Source organism: Scyliorhinus canicula, chromosome 13, assembly GCF_902713615.1.
Source record: "Scyliorhinus canicula chromosome 13, sScyCan1.1, whole genome shotgun sequence".
Lineage (NCBI taxonomy): Eukaryota > Metazoa > Chordata > Chondrichthyes > Carcharhiniformes > Scyliorhinidae > Scyliorhinus > Scyliorhinus canicula.
In genome coordinates this window covers 69,885,949-69,906,883 of record NC_052158.1, presented here as the reverse complement: position 1 = coordinate 69,906,883, position 20,935 = coordinate 69,885,949, and the positions used below count along the sequence as shown (strand labels likewise).

Sequence of the window (20,935 nt, the reverse complement as noted above, 5' to 3'; positions counted from 1 at the left end):
GTAACATTTGTAACTCTCCTGTCCTCTGGCACCACCCTTGTATTTCAGGAGGGTTGGAAGTTTATGTCTATTGCCTTGGCAATTTCTACACCTATTTCGCTTGGTATCCTTGGATGCATGACATCCAACCCTGGTGACTTATCAATTTTAAGCACAACCTATCCAATGCCTCTTTTTCAATTTTTACCCATTCAGTATCTTTGTACCTGAATCATAAAACCCTATCCTGCAGGTACAGCAGGTTAGGAAGGCAAATGGAATGTTGGCATTTATCACAAGGGGGATAGAGTAAGGTAGAAAGGTCTTGTACAACTGCACAAGGCATTGATGAGACCACGCTCACATTACAATTGTGGTTCTGGAGGGATATTCTTTCATTGTAAGCAGTTCAGAGGGAATTCACCAGGTTGATTCCTTTGCACAAAGGGTTGTGTTGTGAGGAAAGTTTGGGCAGGTTGGTCCTATACTCATTGGAGTTTAGAAGAATGGGAGGTGGTGATCTTTATCGAAACATAAAATTCTGTGGGGGTTTGAGAGGGTAAATGCTGAGAGGTTAGCTGTTATTCTTGCACAGCATGCTATTCAGAATGATCTTCAGCCATGTGCAATCACAATCATCTCCCTTTCAAGACATGCAGACTGGTTTTGAGTCTTGCCAGACATTCAAGATACTGGGCCGTCTGCACTATGCAGCTGATGGACAGTGCAGGGAATGACAGTCAGCTGCAGCAACCATGATCATCTGCAAGAAGCACAGACTTGATAGGCTGCATACATTGCACTCAATAGGCATTAGTTAATTGTGCACCATGAACCCTGTGGCCTTTTCAGGGGTTATCGAATCAAACCCCATTTGTATTAGTTCTACAGTAAGTTTGAAAGCAAATCCCAGAGGTGAACGGCCAGGGTGATTCATTCTCCACCCCCCACCCCACTCTGCATTTTCACATTTGTGCTAAAACCATGTGGTATGAGAAATCTAATTTGAGTTCTTATTGGGTGAGTTAGACACCATTTCTAAAGTGGGCAACTTTAATGCCCAAGATCATGATGTAGTGACACAGGATATGGCCTGACTACTGACACAATGACAACAACCCTGGCTTTCAGACAGGGAACACCAACAATGGGTCCAATTCACCACTCTGGACACTTTAGAACAGAATTTCTGTGGAGTGACGATAAAAGATTTGCTACAGATATTTAAATTCATGTTTCTGGAATATTTATAACTAAAACATTTTGATTTATTTGAGTTCAAAATTAGTTTTTGGGTGGTGCAACGTACAGATAATCAATCCATGCAAAGCATCCACTTTTTCAGCTCATGACTGGGTCTAATGTTCTTTTTGAAATCTCGGACCCAGGCCCACAGTACAGAACACCAGTTCTGCATCTGTTTGACATGGCGCCAGGTGGAGAGAATTGGGCACAAGGTGAAGGGACAAGGCCCATGGTGCACAACACCTGGTAGAGAACCAATTTGCTCTTCACAAGGCATCTAGTGTAGCGAGGGAAGGGCAGCTGGCGAAGGGTCCAGGTTCAGCATGTAGGCCATCAGGTGGAGGATCAAGGTTCATAGGGCAGGGTAGGTACCAGGGGAAAACTAGAAGGAATATCACAAAGATTATGGAGTAGCGTTTGGAGCTTGGGTGTGAAAAGATTGTAGCAAGAAGGGAAGAATTGAGCACGATGTGGAGGTTTGAAGACCTGGGATTAAAGCAGTGCCTTAACAACAGTGTAACCTGTCACTTTTCTGCTTCAGTTTAAAGGAAGGAGCTGACCGGGATGTTCAGGGAATGTTGGTGTCCTATGTCGTGAGAACCAGCCTGTTGGTTCCTGGGTGAGTGATGTGTATCAATACTTCTTTAAATACCCATGAAATTCCCAGGACATTTTACACTCAAAGTTCCAGAGGGAAGCTTATTGTTATAACTCTATCTGGTCCTATGTTCAGGCTTTTATTTTGTTTGATAAAAGGTTGTCTTTATTATGTTCATATCCACTAAGATATCAGAAATATTCAAACCCACCCACACAGGCAGTGTCTGAACCCTTTCCTGAATAAAACATTTGAGTGTCGATGTGAATCTAAGTGAGTTGTAGTTACTGCTTTCTAAGGTGCCAGATTTGACTTAGTGGTAACCGTTACAGATATAAGTTACTTGATCTCTTCCTATCCATAATCAATCTGAATGAAAAGAGATGCGTCTTTCCTTACGCTTAAAGTGTAGTCCAATTAAATAATTCAGCAGCAAGTTCTTGTGAGTTTAAAATAAAGACAATATTTATTTGCACATACTTAGCCAGAATTAACGCAGGATCACACACAAAAATTGAATATAACTAAAGATAGTTGCTTTGAGGATGACAGTATGACAAATGGTTAGCACTGTTGCCTCACGCACTGAGGACCTAAGTTTGATCCCGCAAAAATTGAATATAACTAAAAATAGTTGCTTTGAGGATGACAGTATGACAAGTGGTTAGCACTGTTGCCTCACGCACTGAGGACCTAGGTTTGATCCCGCTCCGCGGGTCACTGTCTATGTGGAGTTTGCACATTCTCCCCATGTCTGCATGGGTCTCACCCCACAACCCGAAGATATGTACAGGCTAGATGCATTAGCCACGCTAAATTGCCCCTTAATTAAAAAAAACAAAAGAACTGGATCCTCTAAACTTATTTTTAAAAAGATACTTGCTTTATGAGACAGAATGTGAATATTGCTGACAATAGTGACATGTGGTCACAGCTTTTTGTGCACTAATCAGGTCAGATTTGCAAAAATTTTAAAGGAACAACCATTTCTGCTGCATGAGAAGAGGGCACTGAGTAGTTGACGTGAGACTCTAATTGGCAGAGGCATTACCATGAAAAATGCACTAGAGAACAGTTAACTGCCAAGCATTTGTTGGAGTTCAAACCAGGCAGGTCAACTTTGATTGACCAAGGCATTTCCATGAGGAGTGAACCAGGGAATGCTGTACCCCAAGCTGTTGTTTAGTTGAAAAATATGCAATGCGTGGTTGTCAGTGTAATTCTTTGACGGCATGTCTCCTTTTCAGCAATGCAGTCAAAGATAGTGCAATTTTACAGTTTACATTTATTTCAGTCTCTGATTTATGATTCCTTGTCTCCCACATTGCAGGTCTCTGTTTATTGAATAGATTTCATGATTTAAAGTTGAAGTGAAGGTGTTATGAAGTGAAAGATTCCCAGCAGATTATGAGATTTCTTGTAATTGAATAACTAGAAGGCTGGTTCTCGGGTGAACTTTGAAACTGGAGCAGATTAAGTACTGTGGTTGCTTGATGATTTGCAATTGAGTCTGGTTTTCAACTGGCTGATGACTAATTATTCTTTAAAGGAAAAAATGGCACAGCCTTTCTGTGAAGTCTGCCCAAGCCTCTTCTGCATCGTTGGGATAGTATAGGGGGCGGAATTCTCCCATCTGAAGGCAAAGTGTTGACGCCGTCGTAAAAACTGGGGAGTTTAACGACGGCGTCATCGGACCACTATGTGTAGTGATCCTCTGCCCTACAGGAGGCCAGCACGGCATTGGAGTGACCCACGCTGCTCCAGCTGCTGATACCGCCGTCGAATGGGTGGCCTGGGTCTGCGCATGCACACTTTGACCGGTGCGAATGCGCACCGCATGTGCACTGCGATCGGTGCTAATGTGCGCATGCGCGGTAACTCCCTTCTCCGTGCTGGCCCCGACACAACATGGCATAGGACTACAGGGGCCGGCGTGGAGCAAAAGAGGCGCCTACCGTGAGAGGCTGGCCCACCGATCGGTAGGCCCCGATCGCGGCCTAGACCACGGTGGAGGCCCCATCGGTGTTGGACTCCCCTCCCCCCCCACCTCCCCCAACCAGGCCGCTCCCGACAGGATGGACGCCGAGGTCCCGCTGGGTAAGACCAGATGTGAACGACGCCGGCGGGACTCGAGCTTTTTTGGGTGGCCACTTGGCCCATCCAGGGCAGAGAATCGCCTGGGGGGGCCTGTAGAGCGGCCCCCGACCGGCACCACGCCAACCATTCCGCCGCTAATGGCGCCGATTCTCCGGTCACTGGAGAATTGACAGACCGGCGTCGCGTGACTCGCACCCAGCCAGGCGATTCTCCGACCTGGTGTGGATTAAGAGAATCCCGCCCAGGGTCTTCATATCAGAAGCGTTTTAGTCACATGCTTAGCAGTCAATGTCCACCTCAACGTTACAAGGCTACTGACCTACAAAGGAGGTTGATGGTGGTTTAACACATTTGTGGCTAACTGGTCTCATCAGCTTCCTTTGTTGGATTGCAAACCTGGAGACATAGGGCGGGATTCTCCGTCCTGGGATTCCCTGATCATGTTCCCCCATGGGTCCATTCCTGGAAGAAGAGCAAATGTGTCCTGCATCTGGTTCCCACCCATCCATTTGCTGCAAGTCATTCATAGCTTTCTAGTAGCGGTCTGTGATTGACAGCTTCTACAAACCATCGTGGTTTTATTAATTCATCTCCCTTCATGGTTCAGTGGCCTAAGTGGTGAAACCTCAATGCTTGTAAACATTGACCACATCAAAGAGAGGTAAGTGCAGTGAAATCCCATGATTGAGTGATTGAAATGCACTTAGTGCTTAGAATGTCTCTCACATCAATATTCATAACAAGCCCACTGACTCCCATAGACTTCCACTATGCCTCCTCACATCCTGCTTCCTGAAAGGACTCCATTCTATCCTCCCAATTTCTCAGTCTCTGTTACATTTGTTCTGATGGTGCCATCTTCCACAAGGGTGCATCTGTTCCCTTCCTTTTTCCTTAGCCGAGGAATCAAATTGAATCAAATCCTATTTCATTAATTGAACATTTTGCCTTCATGAAAATTGTTTCAATTCCTCTAATCGATGAGATTGTGACACAGGTAAAGAAGAGTGATGCATCTGAATCCATCACAGTTTAGTAAATGCATCACTGCTCTAGTACATCTAACTCTCAATTGCTTCTTCCATCAAAACACTCCCGGGACCCTCTTGACACTATCCACTCTCCACTGTATCCACGATTAATCTGTTCTCCACATTCTTCCGACCTCCCGTCTGAAATAGTTAAGAACTGATTGTAATGAATTCAGATATGGTAGTCACTTTTGCAAAATACTAACTTTGCTATTGTTCCTTTCTTGCAGCATGTTGGGTGATCTAACAGCCAGGTGAAGTAATGTTGTGTGAATTTATCAGTAGTTATTCTTAAATTAATTAAAGGTCTTTGAGGAAGGTGATAGCATTGTGGTGTTATCACTGGGCTAGTAATCCAGAGGTCCAGGGTAATGATCTGGGGAATCAGGTTCAAATCCCACCATAGCAGATGATGGAAATTGAATTCAATAAAAATCTGGAATTAAGAGTCTAATAGTGACTATGAAACCATTGTCGGTTGTTGTAAAACCCATCTGGTTCACTAATAGTCTTTGGGGAAGGAAATCTGCCATGCTTACCTGATCTGGCCTACATGTGACTCCAGATCAAACACAATGCATGGTTTATCTTAAATGCCCGCTGAAATTCAAGGACAGTTAGGGATGAACAATAAATGCTGGCCCAGATAGTGATGTCCACATCACATGAATGAATAAAAAAACTAAATAGAAAATGACATGAAACATGAATTCAACTTAACCTTCCTAAATATTTCTTGACTGATCCAACAAATTGTTTTTGAATGATTTGTTTTAATAATCATGAAATACAGGCTTGGAACCACAGACTAGGAATCATAGGGATCACAGCACAATAGAAGGGCATTTAGCTATTTTTCTTTGAGCCAGTGAAAACATCTTAACTGAAGCTATCTACTCTCAGTCAATGTGTCTAACAGTTGCAGGAGTGGGATTAGCTCAATTGGCTGGCTAGCTTGTTAGCGATGTGGAGCGAGGCCAACAGTGCGGGTTCAATTCCCGTACCGGCTGAGGTTATTCATGAAGGCCCTACCTTCTCAACTTTGCCTCTGGCCTGAGGTGCGGTGATCCTCAGGTTAAATCACCACCAGTCAGCTCTCAAAGGGGTGTGCAACCTAAGGCCCACTGGGATTGTGGTGGTGTTTACATGTAACCGTACAAGCAGTGTTTGTAGAAGCTTAAGAGCTCAGAGCACATTGTTGAGCAAGAGGCTTTGATGAACAACATGTATGATATATAAACATAGACAAAGTTTCCCATATCTGTTGCTCTCTCTATCTCACTGTACCCACGTCACTATCAGATGGTATGGTCAAGCCTAAGCACTTTTTGTGCTGAGTGTCACTGGAATAATGCATCACTTACCATGTTGCCATGTCTTGTGTTGGGGTGCCAAAATACAGAATGCCTTTGTCATTATGGAACCCCGTGGTAGGCAAGTACTGTTGGTAGCTTGCCCTATTTTAATCTTCAGATGGTTGAGTTCAAGCTCCATTCTGGACTCATGACCTAATTCCTACTCTAACTGGGGGTGGTCACCTGACGAAGTGCGTCATCCACCCATTGTAGAATCTGCTTGATTTCCATCCCATTGATTTGGTTCTATAACAGGTGGCCATTCACGTTCTTCCAAATGATTGTCCAGGCATAGAAATTGAAAATTGCCCTCTCGAGCCCATCTCGACTGACAGCAGTGCAGTCGTGAGGAAATGCTGCATTGTCAGCTGATCATTCTTTAGGATAAATAGTTAAACGTTCAAGTAAACATAACAGGTCGCATGACACTAATTAAAGAAGAATTAATTTGATGTCCTCTTGTTCAACAGCACTAAGTGCAGACTATCTAGTCATTTATTCCATTGCTGTTTGGAGAATCTTTCTCGATCCCACAGCTTTTTTTACATTGAAATGGTGAATGTACATTTTGAAAATACTTAATTGGTGCATAGGTTTTTTTTGGAGGTGATTAAAGACTCGATATAAATGCAAGTTTGTGAATTCCTTCAGTGGATTGGGAATATTTGCACTCTAATACATCTGGTTGGTTGAAATCACTAATGTGTAACCCAGTGTGATTACAGTATTGATGTTTTAAAGCCTCATTTCCTGATCCCTTTTCCTTCTGCAGCGATGTCACAGTGGAAGTACCTTTCCTGCTCATGCATCCTAGTCCTGGTGAGTATCCACTGTCAATAAGACATTATGGAATCTCGCCCCTGATAGCCATCCTCTAGTTTTCTAGATAGGCTAAGCATTAGCCCAACTCAGAGCTGCCTATGTGACAGGGTCTTGCACGGGGTATAGGGGCGGAGACAGGAAGTGGAACTGGAGACCCACAAGGCCTCCTGACTAATACTGAAGGACAACATACTAAAGCCTCAAAATCTGAGAGAGAAAAGGTAGAGATGGTCATTCTCAGCCACCTGCTTTCTTGATTTAAAGTTGTAGAGGCCCCTGGTGAAAATCACAGCCTGAGCTTTTGTGGTAACCCCACCTTCTCCAAACCTTTGGCATTTATAAGCACAGTGAGAAGAATGCTCATAAATCTACCTTGGAATCATTTTTAAAACATTTTTAGAGTACCCAACGCTGCACATCTTTTTTTTGGCTTGTGGAGGTGAGACCCACGCAGACACGGTGGGGAATGTGTAAACTCCACACGGACAGGTACCTGGGGCCGGGCTCAAACCTGGGTCCTCGGTGTTGTGAGGCAACCGTGCTAACCACTGCACCACCATGCTGCCCTACCTTGGAATCCTTGGGCGGCACGGTGGCACAGTGGTTAGCACTGCTGCCTCACAGTTCAAGTGTCCCAGGTTCAATTCCGGCCTCGGGTGACTGTGTGGAGTTTGCACTTTCTTTCCGTGTCTGTGTGGGTTTCCTCCGGGTTCTCCGGTTTTCTCAGTCCAAAGATGTGCAGGTTAGGTGGATTGGTGATGCTAAATTGCCCCTTAGTGTCCAAAAGGTTAGGTTGGGTTATGGGGATGGGATGGCAGCGTGGGCTTAAGTATGGTGCTCCTTCCAATGGCCAGTGCAGACTCGATGGGCTGAATGGCCTCCTTCTGCACTGCAAATTCTATGATCCTTTGGGATTAAATGGGGAGCAGATGGCTAAATGAGCGATCCATGGGGATTATTTGTCATTGTAATATTTTATTGGACCAATAGGAGTGGTACTGAATTTCCCCAGTGTTATCTGATAGGTGTCAAACAATCAACTAAAATATGCTTAAATAAAACAAATGGAACCTTAATAATTAAATCAATGTTATTACTAATATTTAAGACACATGTATAGTAGAGCCTCAAACATTGCAGAGGAGACTGCATGCTGGAAGTGATTTGGGAATGGGTGTCATGAGATTGAGGTAGAATCTCTAGTTACCTGCAACCACAGCTTTCCCCACTGGGAGCAGGTGGAAGTGCTGAGTAAACCCGCTGGACCTTCACTAGAAGGTTAGATTATTATACAATATTAATGAACAACTTTGTGCACCCCAGTGACTCATCGTCAAACGTTCTGCCCTGGTGTCACATTGAGTCACACAGAATGGGAAGGTTTGTGCTGAGCTGGTTGACTGTAGATGGGATGATCACGGGATGCCTACAATTCGTCTCCCTGGATTGAAGATGGAGAAATATATCAGCCAGGGCTTAAAAGTCTCGATCACTGTCCTAAACTGTATTGAGGGCAGGTTCAGGCTCAAATACTGCACTCAAATAACATGGCACCATTTACTGTTAGACTCAGATATGTCACATTGGATAAAACACTAGGTGACACTCAGTGCCTGTAGAACTAGATCTCAGCATTATCTTTAGGAAGGGGGATAATTTTAACCTTGGCACTTGGGCGGAACCCAGTGATTGGGCACTGAAAACTGTCCGGTAGACATCTGAATGTCTTCAATTTTTTCCTTATCTCCTGAGCAGATGTTGAAGGTACTCCCTTCTGAAATGATCAGCACATCACCTGCATATTAAATATACAGACCGAGCTCTGCTAACATTGTTGGGCCCCAGCTGCTATTTTAACTTGAGGGAGTTTTAACTTGATGCCACTTTAGGCCCACTTCTGCCTGAATCCCATTCTGGGTTAAGGTACTGGAGTGTCTAACACAAGGCTTTATGTTCTAAGAACCATATGTACACTGACTCAATTTCATTTATACTGCCCACATCAATGTTCCTCCTGGCAATTTAAGTCATCAGGTGGTTATTCATTGACTGAAAAGGTCCCCCGATCTCCCTTCTTACTCCAAACCTCCTTTCATGTTCCCTGGGATTTTATCCCTCCAACATAGTAAACTATTTATCTGCATTACTTTAGTCAGTTCTGTTGAGGATGAGGAAAGTTCTGTTAGATCTGCTGGTAACACATGTGAAAAGCTGTGTTGTGGAATAATATAGAAGAAAAATGAAATGGGCAGTGTCAATGAGTGGAGAAGTAACCAGATCCATTTCTGGAGAGGTTGAAGGACATGGAGAGAGGATGAGTAGGTGGAACCGAGGGATAAGAAGAGCGGATAAATCTGATTTATGAAAAAAGGGCAGAGCCATTGGGCTTAATGGAATTTTTCTTTCCTTAAAAGAAATTATATTTTATAGTCAAATAGTAGTGGGTGCATGTGTGAGAAAGAGAGAGATAGTGGTGGAGCAGTACATGCATTTGTCTGTGTAAGTCTACACATGCCCTTGTGTGTAAATCTCTATGTGTGCATGTGTTTGTATCTAAGTCTCTGTGTATGTGACTTCTGTTGGCGGCATGCGAGAAGGTGAACGCACATTAGGTAGCTCCGACCAAGCTCTGCATCTGTTTAGGCCTTGTTGCCTGAGAGTTTGGCAGGAAACATTCTGGATTGGTACTACAGAGTCCCCGCTCGAACCCAGGCCAAAGGGGAAGGGGGAATGATCCAAGAAACCCGAAGTGAACAGTTCTTCGGCAGACTCAGAGGCCTCGCATAGTTCCTCTGTCGGGAAAATGCGACCGCAGAGCTGCAGGTATCAGCCGCCCTGACTACGGTGGGCATGCTCTCGGGACGTGCTGGCTAAGGAGTTTACTACGCATTTCGATAAGCAGTAAAAGTTGGTGTCAGAGGAATTGCGTAAGTCGATTGAGGAACCACTGGGTCCTATCTGGGTGGAGGTTGATAAAACCGTCGAAGAGGTGATTGTGCAAGGCCAGGGGCTGGAGGGTGTGGAAAAGGTGCTGACGAGGGAAGGTGAGCAGAAACCGGGATGGCGGTGGTGACCGATGACAACAAGAGGTTGAAGGCTAAGGTCAACGATCTTGAAAATAGATCAAGGAGGCAGAACGTCAGAGCCGTGGAGCTGCCAGAGGGGGTGCAGGGCCCGAATCCCACTGAATATTTATCACAGATGCTTTGGAGGATGGCGGATGCTGGTGTCTCTGGAGTGAGATGGGGGAGGAGCTGCAGCATTTGAACAAGTTTGACCAGGTTTGACAAGCTTAGTGTCTGGGGTAGGGAGGGGGCTGCAGCCGTGAGTTTGGTTTTAGTTTGTGGATTTGGATAGGATGGGGGGTGGGTTGGTCGGAGGAAGGGGGTGGGGGAAGGGGAGGTGTTAGTTGACTGATGGTAGAGACAGGATTTTCTTTGTCTTTCTCTGGAGGTGAGGTTGGGCCTTTTGCTGGTACCTGTTGAAGATTGATTTAGTTGTCCCTGATGGTGGAAATGACTGACACTTTGAGTAGGAGAGGTGGGGAGGGAGCAGGGGAAGGGGGTAGGGGGCAAGGGAGATCAGGGGAATCGGGGGGGGGGGGGGGGGGGCGGGGGGGGCGGGGGGGTTTGCGAGGTGGAGGTGCAATTGATGAGTCTGTCACCTCAGAGGTCGCTCTCGCTGCCACTCTGAACCAGGCAGGCAGGCCAGTAGCGTTCTTTAAGCCGATTAAATTGATGCGCCCATCAATTCAACCAGAGACACAAGTTGGAGTAAACTGTGGCTTTAATCGGCTTACAACTGAGCCTGCCTGCGATTATACTGAACTGAAGGCGGACTCTCAGGACTGCAGCACTTATACTTCCTGAAGGGGGTGGAGCCGAGTGCGGAGCCCTGTACATGCTCCTCATCTCCCCCTGTGGGCAGAGCCGCGCAACGGCTCACAGATGGAGTCCACGGAGACACAGTAATGTACAGTGTGAATTATAGTGGTTACACATTCACCACAGGAGGGACCGGGGGAGACCCCCAATTCGGTTGGCCACCTGGAATGAAAATGAAATGAAAACCGTTTATTGTCACGAGTAGGCTTCAATGAAATTACTGTGAAAAGCCCCTAGTCGCCACATTCCGGCACCTGTCCGGGGAGGCTGGTACAGGAATCGAACCGTGCTGCTGGCCTGCTTGGTCTGCTTTAAAAGCCAGCGATTTAGCCCAGTAAGCTAAACCAGCCCCATAACGTTAAGGGGTTTAGATGGCCCAGTGAAGAGTTTGAGAGTGTTTGCTCATCTAAGCAACTTGAACACTGTTGTGGTGTTTTTGCAGGTGACCCACTTGCAGGTGAGAGATCAGACCAAGGGGTGGGTGGGACATGTGTTTCCCTCGGGCTTCGATGGAAGGGTCCGAGGTGCAGCAATTTTGGTTAATAAGCGGGTGCCCCTGTCGATGACCAGGATTGTAATGGACCCTAATGGTAGGTATGTGGGGGTCGGGGGGGGGGGGGGTCTCTGGCAGGCACTTTGGTCGTAATGGCAAATGTATATGCCCCCAACTGGGACGATGCAACATCAATTAGGAGTCTGAAGGCCTCTATTCCTGATCTATCCCTGACCTGGATACACATCAGCTGATTTTGGGAGGGGACTTCAACTATGTGCTGGAACCTAAAATAGATCGGTTAGTCTGAAGTCTCGGACTCTCTTGGGGTGGTGAAGGTGCTGCAGTTTGAGCAGACCCATAGAGATTTCTGCACTCACGTGACAAAGAGTTTTCATTCTTTTCTCGTGTGTGTGAGGTGTATTTGAGGATATTCTTCTTTCTAGTGGCTAAGTCCCTACTTTCGGGGTTTAAAAGGGCCGAATATTCACGATAATAATCTCTGACCATGCTCCACATTTTATGGACCTGGTGCTGGTGCTGGAGACGGTTCCATCTAACGGTCGCTTAGATGTGGCGCTATTGGTATAGAAGCGGTTCTGTGTGTCCATGTCTGTGACCATGGGAGAGTATGTTAGGTTTAACAAGAATGGGTCGGTCTCTCCCTCCACGCTTTGGGAGGCACACAACCCAAAGTTAAGAGAAGAGGTAATTTCTTATCAAGCACACCTAGGCAGGACTGATGCTGGTGGGGGCAATTTTGGAACTGAATTGTTGTTATTTGGAGGACTCTACTCCAGAATTTCTGGCAACAAGGAATCAGTTGCAAGTGCGGTTTGACCGTGCATCCGCAGGGAAGGCGGTGAGTCAGCTGCGACATTCAACGGGTGTAGTTTATGAACACGGGGAGAAGGCAGGCCATCTATTGGCCTACCAGCTGAGGCAGCTTGTGGCTTCCCGGGAGATCGTTCAGATTAGGGATTTGGGAAGCAGCATGGTGACTGCCCCGAGTGAAGTCCCTGCAGCCTTTGAAGCTTTCTATAGAAATCGTTGTAGGTCAGATCCTCCGGGAAGTGGGTCGGACATGGCAGAGTTCCTGGGAGTGTTGCCGTTCCTGATACTGGTGAGTGAGAGTAAGGAGGAGTTGGAGGCCCCCTTAGGAGAGCAATTGGGCTGATGCAAACGGGTATGGCTCCTGGCCTGGATGGGTATCTCCTTGAGTTTTATGAGAAGTTTGCGGTCCATCTGCTGCCACTGTTAGTCGATATGTTTAATGACTCTTTAGCTCGGGGTTCCCTGCCTGATATACTTTTGCAGGTCTCCATCTCCCTCATTTTGAAAAAAGATAAGGAATGTGGTGTAGTGATATGCATCACTGTAAATACACAAGGGGTTGATGTATCTGGTCCTCTGCAATTACAAATACATGTAGACTAGCTAGACACTAGAGGGAGCACCAGAGACATGACACACAGACAGTCAACCAATAGGCCAGTAAGATAGGACACAACCAATGGGCATTCACGATACACACAGAGGTGACACCACCACAGGAGGGCATTACACCAACCTATATATAAGAACACAGCACATATGATCTTCCTCTTTCCAGTGGAGACACTCAGTGAGTACACAGGGTTGGTTTGAAACACATCACACCCACCACGTGGATTGTAGCAGACTGGTTAGTCTGAGTAGTTATAGCAGGATTAACAGGAGAGTCGAATCCAAGTAGGAGAATTGTTAACAGTTTAATAAATGTGTTAAAGCTATCTCCAAGTCTGAACCTTCCTTTGTCAGAGTGCACATCAAGGAAGCAGCTTATGCTACGTCAAGAGCATAACAAAACATGTGGTTCTTATAGGCCCATCTTGTTGCTGAATGTGGACGCCAAGTTATTGGCTGAGGTGCTGGCACCGTGCCTGGAGTCATGTGTCCACGGTGTAATTGCAGAGGACCAGATAGGCTTTGTGAAGGGGCGGCAACTGTCGGCTAATATAGGGAGGCTTCTGAATGTGTTCCTCTTCTCTTTGCCAGCCCCTGAGCCAGAGGTGATTATTTATATATATATATAGCATGTGGAGAAAGCATTCAGCAGGGTGGAGTGGGACTACTCTTTGAGGTGCTGGGGGGATTTGGATTTAGGCAGAAGATTATCTCATGGACACAGCTATTGTATAGGCCTCCCATGGCTAGTATACGCACAATGCATTGAGCTCAGGGCATTTTTCACTGAGTAGGGGTACAAGACGGGGGTGCCCATTGTCACTGCTCCTGTTCGCCCTGGCGATAGAACTATTTGCTATAGCACTCAGGTCTTTAGGGGGAGGGGGATAAGTCCTGGGGGGGGAGGGGTAAGTCCTCGTGGGGAGGGGGGGGAGGATGTCCTTGGGGGGGGGGGGGGGGGGCGCGAGGGAGCATACTGTCGCTATATGCTGATGACCTGCTTTTTTATGAAACGGACCCAATCAATAAGATTATGAAGCTACTGAGGGACTTTGGCTCTTTTTTGGGGCTGTAAGTTAAACCTGGGGAAGAGTGAATATTTTCTGCTTCACCCCACCCAGAGCGGAGAGCCAATCTGAGGGAATTGCCTTTTCGCTTTGACAGAGGTAGTTTCCAGTATTTGGGTGTCCGAATGGCTCGTGATTGGCCTAAGCTTCATAAGTTAAACTATACAAGTCTGCTGAGTAGGGCAAGGTCCGATTTGCAGCTGTAGGATAGCCTACCACAATCCCTGGCAGGTAGAGACCAGATGATTAAGATGAATATCCTAACAAGGTTCTTATTTCTGTTTAAATGCCTCCCTGTTTTCCTTGTTCAATCGTTCTTTGTTAGTGTGAACAAGCCAGTGAATTATTTTATTTGGGCGGTAAGTCACCAAGAATCTGCAGGGTGAACAGCAGTCGGGGAGCTTGGCGTTACCCAATTTTCTCCTTTATTATTGGGCGGCCAATGTTGGGAAGATGCTGGGATGGTTGGGGGGGTCAGGTACCATATGGAGGAGGACGGTGGTAATTTTCTGTAGGGGGATCGGGTTTACGGGCTCTGGTTTCGGCACTGTTCCCATTTTCCCCAGCGAAGGAAAACTCAAAACCGGTGGAGATTTCTTCTTTTAAGATTTGAAGGCAGTTCAGGCAACACTACCAGCTGAGTGTCATGCCGTTGCTGGCCCCTATTTGAGTTAACCATTTGTTTGCGTTGTTGGGTTTGCATGTGAAATTTAAGGTAATGGAAGGACAAGGTCCTGGGGAGCTTTAGGTACCTATTTATGGAGGAGCGGTTCACCAGTTGGGAGGGATTTTCAGAGAAATTTTAACTATCAGGGGTGAACCTGTTCCAATACTTTCAACTGCGCGATGTGTTTCTTCAGGTTTTTCCCTTTCCACCATAACCCTCCTTGCTGGGGGACATCTTATTGTTGGCGAGGTCTAGAGGGGGGGTGCATCTCAAATATTTATGGGCAGATCATTTCAATGGAATCTGCGCCACTGGATCGGGTGAGGGCAATATGGGAGGAGGAGTTGGAATGAGCATGTGTGGAATGAGGCCCTTTGTAGGGCAAACTCCACCTCATACTGTACACGGTTCAGCCTGATTCAGTTCAACATGGCACACAGGGGTAGGATGAGTGGATGAAAGGTGTGAGTAGTGGTCTCGTGGGCCCACTAGTCACACCCGCCAAGGCTGCAGACCGGGGTGAAGGCAGGTGCTCTTGCCTTTGTCTCACTGAAGTTCTGCTGGGATGGAGAGCTGCCATTCGGCCTAGTGCCTCGGCCTGTTTGGGTGTCCTTATCGAGTTTTTCTACCTGCAGAAGGTCACCTACCTCCAGTAGGTAATCGGTGGAAGGGTTCTACCTGAGGTGGTGGTCATTTATCTCATACTTTAAAGAATTAGCTACCATATTGGGGAGTGGGGGAGAATGGTATAGTTGTGGGGCTAGGGGATGAGAGATGTTGCTTTTATTTTTTGTTATTAACATGATAAATGTACTATGTATGAGTCGTTTTTGGGGCTGTGTTGAAGTTGAGGTCGTGTTTGGTATCTATAAAATATCTTTAATAAAATATTTTTTTTACTTCTCTGTACATGTGCATGTCCCACTATGTGCCTGTGTGTCTGTATATTTGTATGCCTTTATTTATGTAGCTCTGTTTATGTCTCTATATGTATGTGTCAATGTCCCTGAATGTGGTATTCCCCTGTGTTTCTGCATGTATCTTAGTGTGCCTATGACCCTGTGTGTCCCTATATGTATGTGTATCCGTGAACGCCTTTGTGAGCCTCTGAATATGTGTGCCCATGGCCAACATGTTTAGGATGGTGTGGTTTGCATTCTCACCAGGCGAAGAATTGGCAGGGAACATATCCCGGCAGGTACTTCTGGCCCCGTGGCCATTTAATGCTCCAATCAGCATTAATTGTCTAAAGGAAGGACTTCTGCCTCTCACTCAGGAGGTTTGGCCAGCCGCTGCAGTGCCAGAAGCTGCAATGGAAAGGGCTTTAGGCTGTGGGAACTGCTTGTATTCCCAGCCCCAGGAGTCCAGTACTAGATTATGTTTTGGGGATCTTAGAACAGAGAGGGTAGGCGAGGCCTGTCGGGATGGATAGAGGGAGATTGAGATGTTGGTGAAGGAGGCAGGGGTGGAGGGAGGAACTGCGGTGACCTTGGGGGGGCGGGGGTTGATGTGAAAAGGGTTATGCTGATCGAGGCACGCCTATCTCCCCCTCCCCACTTCCTGCCCTCGGCCTGAACCCAGTTTATATTCGGGCATCCCCACCCATTTCCCAGGACTCCTACCCGCAGCTTGAATATTGAGGCTGCACATGAAACAACCCTTAAATAGTTCATGATTGAACATTTAAGGGCTTCAAATGGGGTAAGGCCAGTTTCTAGCAGCTTTAATTTGCAGAGAGGTCAGAATGGGAAGGAACCCAGCAGGAAGACCATCCGAGGAATTTTACACTCAACAGCCCCCCCTCCCATTTCCCCCCTACAAACCTGCTATCCAGGAACATAAAATTCTGTCCCATTTTTCTGTGAGTTGTATGTGGGTGTCTATACACATCTCTCTGTGTCTGTATTTCAGTATGTGTGTTCCATGCGTCTGTGACCATGCATGTGTCTCTGTTCCTCTGCATATGTGCGTATTATTATTGGATTCACACTAATTCTGTATTTTCCTATTTCTCTTTTTTTATCTGTCTGATTCTCTCACCATGGTATTCTCTTGATAGAAATGACCAAGTAAGAAGTTTTTCTTAAAAAATATAGTTGTTCTTTGTTCTCTGTTAGTAGATGGAGGAACCCCAAAATGACCATATTAAAAACTGACTTAAAGATGTTGTTTTTGGCCTTGATGCAATATATGGACAAGTGGGCATTGTGTGAAACTCAAGTTCCCTAGGAATGAGTTAATTATTGTATTATATGATCCCTTCTTTTACAAAGTGCTGGTCAGCTGCCATTCTAGAATGCAATACAATAACCTGATTATAGTTTACAATGGGAAGACAAATTTGCCTGTCAGTGGATTGGCCTTCATGAAATAGCGTTCAACTGCAATCAGGAATAGTTAGTCATCAATTAATAGAAATGCGCCTCCAAAGAATGGCCTTTAGTCTGCAACCAGTGTACATAGAACATAGAACAGTACAGCACAGAACAGGCCCTTCGGCCCTCGATGTTGTGCCGAGCAATGATCACCCTACTCAAACCCACGTATCCACCCTATACCCGTAACCCAACAACCCCACCCACCTTAACCTTACTTTTTAGGACACTACGGGCAATTTAGCATGGCCAATCTACCTAACCCGCACATCTTTGGACTGTGGGAGGAAACCGGAGCACCCGGAGGAAACCCACGCACACACGGGGAGGACGTGCAGACTCCGCACAGACAGTGACCCAGCCGGGAACTGAACCTGGGACCCTGGAGCTGTGAAGCATTTATGCTAACCACCATGCTACCGTGCTGCCCCAAATTAGGTGTAATTAGGTGTTCATTCTATTTGATATAGTCTTCAATGAATTGAATTTAATCTTTAATAGCCTAGGGTTATTCTTTATTGGTTAAAATTTGCTTTTCACCATTTTGAATTTCATTGATATTTAAATTTCACCTCATAATAGCCCACATTGGAAATTCATTTTTTAAAAATGTATTTAGAGTACCCAATTAATTTTTCCCAATTAAGGGGCAATTTAGCGTGACCAATCCACCTACCCTTGCACATCTTTTTGGGTTGTGGGGGTGAAACCCACGCAAACACGGAGAGAATGTTCAAGCTCCACACGGACAATGACGCAGAGCTGGGATCGAACCCAGGACCTCGGCGTCGTGAGACTGCAGTGCTAACCACTGCGCCACCGTGCTGCCCCCACATTGCAAATTCATGTCAATACATTAATAATTCACATGTCCGTGTTAGATGTAACCACCAGATTTTTCTTTTAATGCTTAATATTCATTGGGATTAACATTTTATTGATGGTGAGCCTTGATTTAGATTTCTTTTTGGGGTGTATGCTGGGAATTTTCATTCGCTGTTATAACTTCAATGAGAGATGCCATTCAGCCCCTGTTCTGTGTCATCCAATGAGATCATGTCTGATCTGCACCATAGGGGGGCAAGGTAGCACAGTAGTAGGGGGGGCACGATAACACAGTGGTTAGCTCAGTTGCTTCACAGCTCCAGGGTCCCAGGTTCGATTCCTGGCTTGGGTCAGCGTCTGTGTGGAGTCTGCATATTCTCCACGTGTCTGCGTGGGTTTCCTCCGGGTGCTCCGGTTTCCTCTCACAGTCCAAAGATGTACAGGTTAGGTGGACTGGCCATGCTAAATTGCCCTTAGTGCCCAAAAAGGTTGGGTGGGGTTACTGGGTTACGGGGATAGGGTAGACGTGCGGGCTTAGGTAGGGTGCTCTTTCCAAGGTCTGGTACAGATTCGATGGGCCGAATAGCCTCCTTCTGCATTGTAAATTCTACGATTCTATGAGAACTCTATCCACCTTGGCGCTTTTGTATACATGTCGAGCAAAAATCTCTCAATCTCAGATCCTAAATTTTTAATTGGGCCTTTGTATGAAAAGGATTTCCCCCACTTCCCTGCTCAAAGATCTGGCTCCTAGTTTTCAGGTTATGTCCACTGATACCTGATACCCTTCACTGGTGGGAAAAGCTCTCTCTACACATTTAACCAGGAGTTTCTGTCAAGCTTCAGCAGCCATTCAAAAGATTGATGTGAAGATCCCGGCATTGGACTGGGGTGAGCACAGGATGAAGTCTTACAACACCAGGTTAAACTCCCACAGGTTTGTTTCGAACCACTAGCTTTCGGAGGGCAGTTCCTTGGGTGAATCAAAAGATTCTTTCTGGTTGAGGTTATCCTTCATTTGTCATAGATTTAGCCTTCAATGGGGGTGCTTTAATCTGCATGTGTTTGAATTTGTTGTTGAATTGATTTGTGCAGTATGTCCCATTGAGTAGTCCAATGCAAGGAAGTTGTGAACATGACTTTTCTAATTGGAAACTCCACTGGCTTTATCTTCAGAAAACCGGAAGAAGACGACTTTGTTGTTGAGGATGATGCAGACGTTTCGCCAGTGGATGCAGAAGATGATGAATGACCACAGCCGTGCCCTGTCCAGCCATGCAGACATCACTTGTTTGTTTGTAGCTCAATTAAACATGGCTGTGAAGCGATTAATCGTTTAGTGGAATAGGACTTGTGGTTTCCTCACCTTACCCAGGAAGGAGTCAGGAAAAATTCTTGACCCTGTTCGGAACGTGGGCTAGGTAGATCACTGGAAGGAAGTACTTTAGGAAGCTCTTTTGGCTGTGGGTTGTTTACAGTTTTCAGAGCAATGTTCAGATATTATGGAAAGAGTAACACTTTACACAAAGATTAATCAAATCTTTTCAAATTGGGTCATTACCTTGAATGGAAGATGATAGTAACTGAATTATCACTTGAAAAATTTGCATAGATTATGTGACAATCGTTCAGAGTAAATGATGGCAGATAGCAATGAAAAGGTACGCAGAGGTTAATTGTCATCTCTGAAATCCACCACAGAGAAAGGGAATGATTCAAAATGGAGTAAAAGCGCTCATGCAAGCCTATGATATGTGCATTCTAAAACTAGGAAGGATTAAGCTCACCTAGAGATACAGGGAATTATCTGAGCATTGTTCCCGCAGGTTCAAGTTGAGCATTCACAGTTCTCAGTAAGAAAAAGAATCAGACACCCTCAATTGGATTCCATGTTGCTCAGTCCCGAGGGGTGTGTTATTCTGTATATAAACTACATGGACCCATCAAATATTGTTCAGATTCCACCCTCTAACTTGTTCCCACACAAAATTATCATAAGGCCATCAGCTTCCACTCTGCCCCTACTTCTGAAACAATGATTGTACCGAATGTGTGGCTCCCTCTTCAGGAGGCCTGGTTACTATTTCTCCAATCAATCCTCAAGATGCTAAGCACAGGCACAGAAATACATACAGAGTCACAGACACACGGGACACACACACTGATCCTTCTGGCAGGAGGGAGGGAGCAGCTCGATAGTCTGCTTGTGGTGTTCTTGCTTATTTGCAGCAATTAGTTTGAAATAAAAATGCATTCCAATCCCTTGTCTCTTTCTTTCCTGAGTTGCAGTGTACTTGGAACCATTTCAGTCTTTCGATATAAAATGCAATATTCATGGTTCAAAGCACTTCACATTTCAGTATTTCAAATCTGCAAGACTATATCGTACCAACTCTAGGTAACCAGGAGTACAGCACTGTACAAGTAATAGGCCGCGATTTTCCGGCTTTGTTGCGGCTCGCTCAAACAAAACTAAGCCGGTGAATAGCGGGAGAGGCCGAAAACGAGAAATGCACCATGCGTCAAACAGTTTGCGATGTAGCCAGCCCGCTCCCGTAGGCGAAATCTGGCTCTCGCCGTAACGTGGCGAGAAACCAATTATCACCACTTATGTCCTATTTCCATACAATTAATGGGAGCCACCTCTTATCCAGCGGCCTCCCATCATTCAGCGGCCTCCCCAGCATGTGAACATGCTGGCACCGATCAGTACTCCTTTTTAAAAACGTGAACCTGGCAGGAAGGCTTCTGTGGGGAGACCAGGAGGTGAGTAGCCACCTTTGCTCTCGGGAAAAGAGCCTTGGGGGCACTGGGCTTGCCAGCCCAGTGCACGATGCGGGGTGGGACCCTCCACAGGGGTAGACCATCATGGGAGGGGGGGAGGGAGGGCAACCGCATGTGGCACCACCATGCCAACCCCTGGATCGTGTGTACCCTTTCCTGGGACATTCCTTGTCCCTGCCTGTCTGCCCAACTGACCACCCTTAACCCCCACTGACGGCCGAGGCCTCTGGTCGTACAGTTGAGGCTATGTTTTTGTTTCATTCATTC

The 20,935-nt window shown here is 46.0% G+C and overlaps 1 protein-coding gene across 2 annotated transcripts in view; it reads left to right on the top strand.

Moving 5' to 3' along the window:
* Positions 1-20,145, top strand: part of LOC119976787 (S-arrestin-like) — a 73,166-nt gene extending 53,021 nt beyond the window's left edge. For both annotated transcript variants that reach the window (XM_038817571.1, XM_038817570.1), the window contains 5 exons: positions 1,766-1,843; positions 5,181-5,204; positions 7,078-7,124; positions 16,744-16,753; positions 19,061-20,145. In XM_038817571.1, coding sequence (XP_038673499.1) covers positions 1,766-1,843; positions 5,181-5,204; positions 7,078-7,124; positions 16,744-16,753; positions 19,061-19,136 — 235 coding nt within the window. In that variant the 3' untranslated portion in view covers positions 19,137-20,145. The remainder of the gene's footprint in view (positions 1-1,765; positions 1,844-5,180; positions 5,205-7,077; positions 7,125-16,743; positions 16,754-19,060) is intronic.
* The last annotated feature ends 790 nt before the right edge of the window (positions 20,146-20,935 follow it).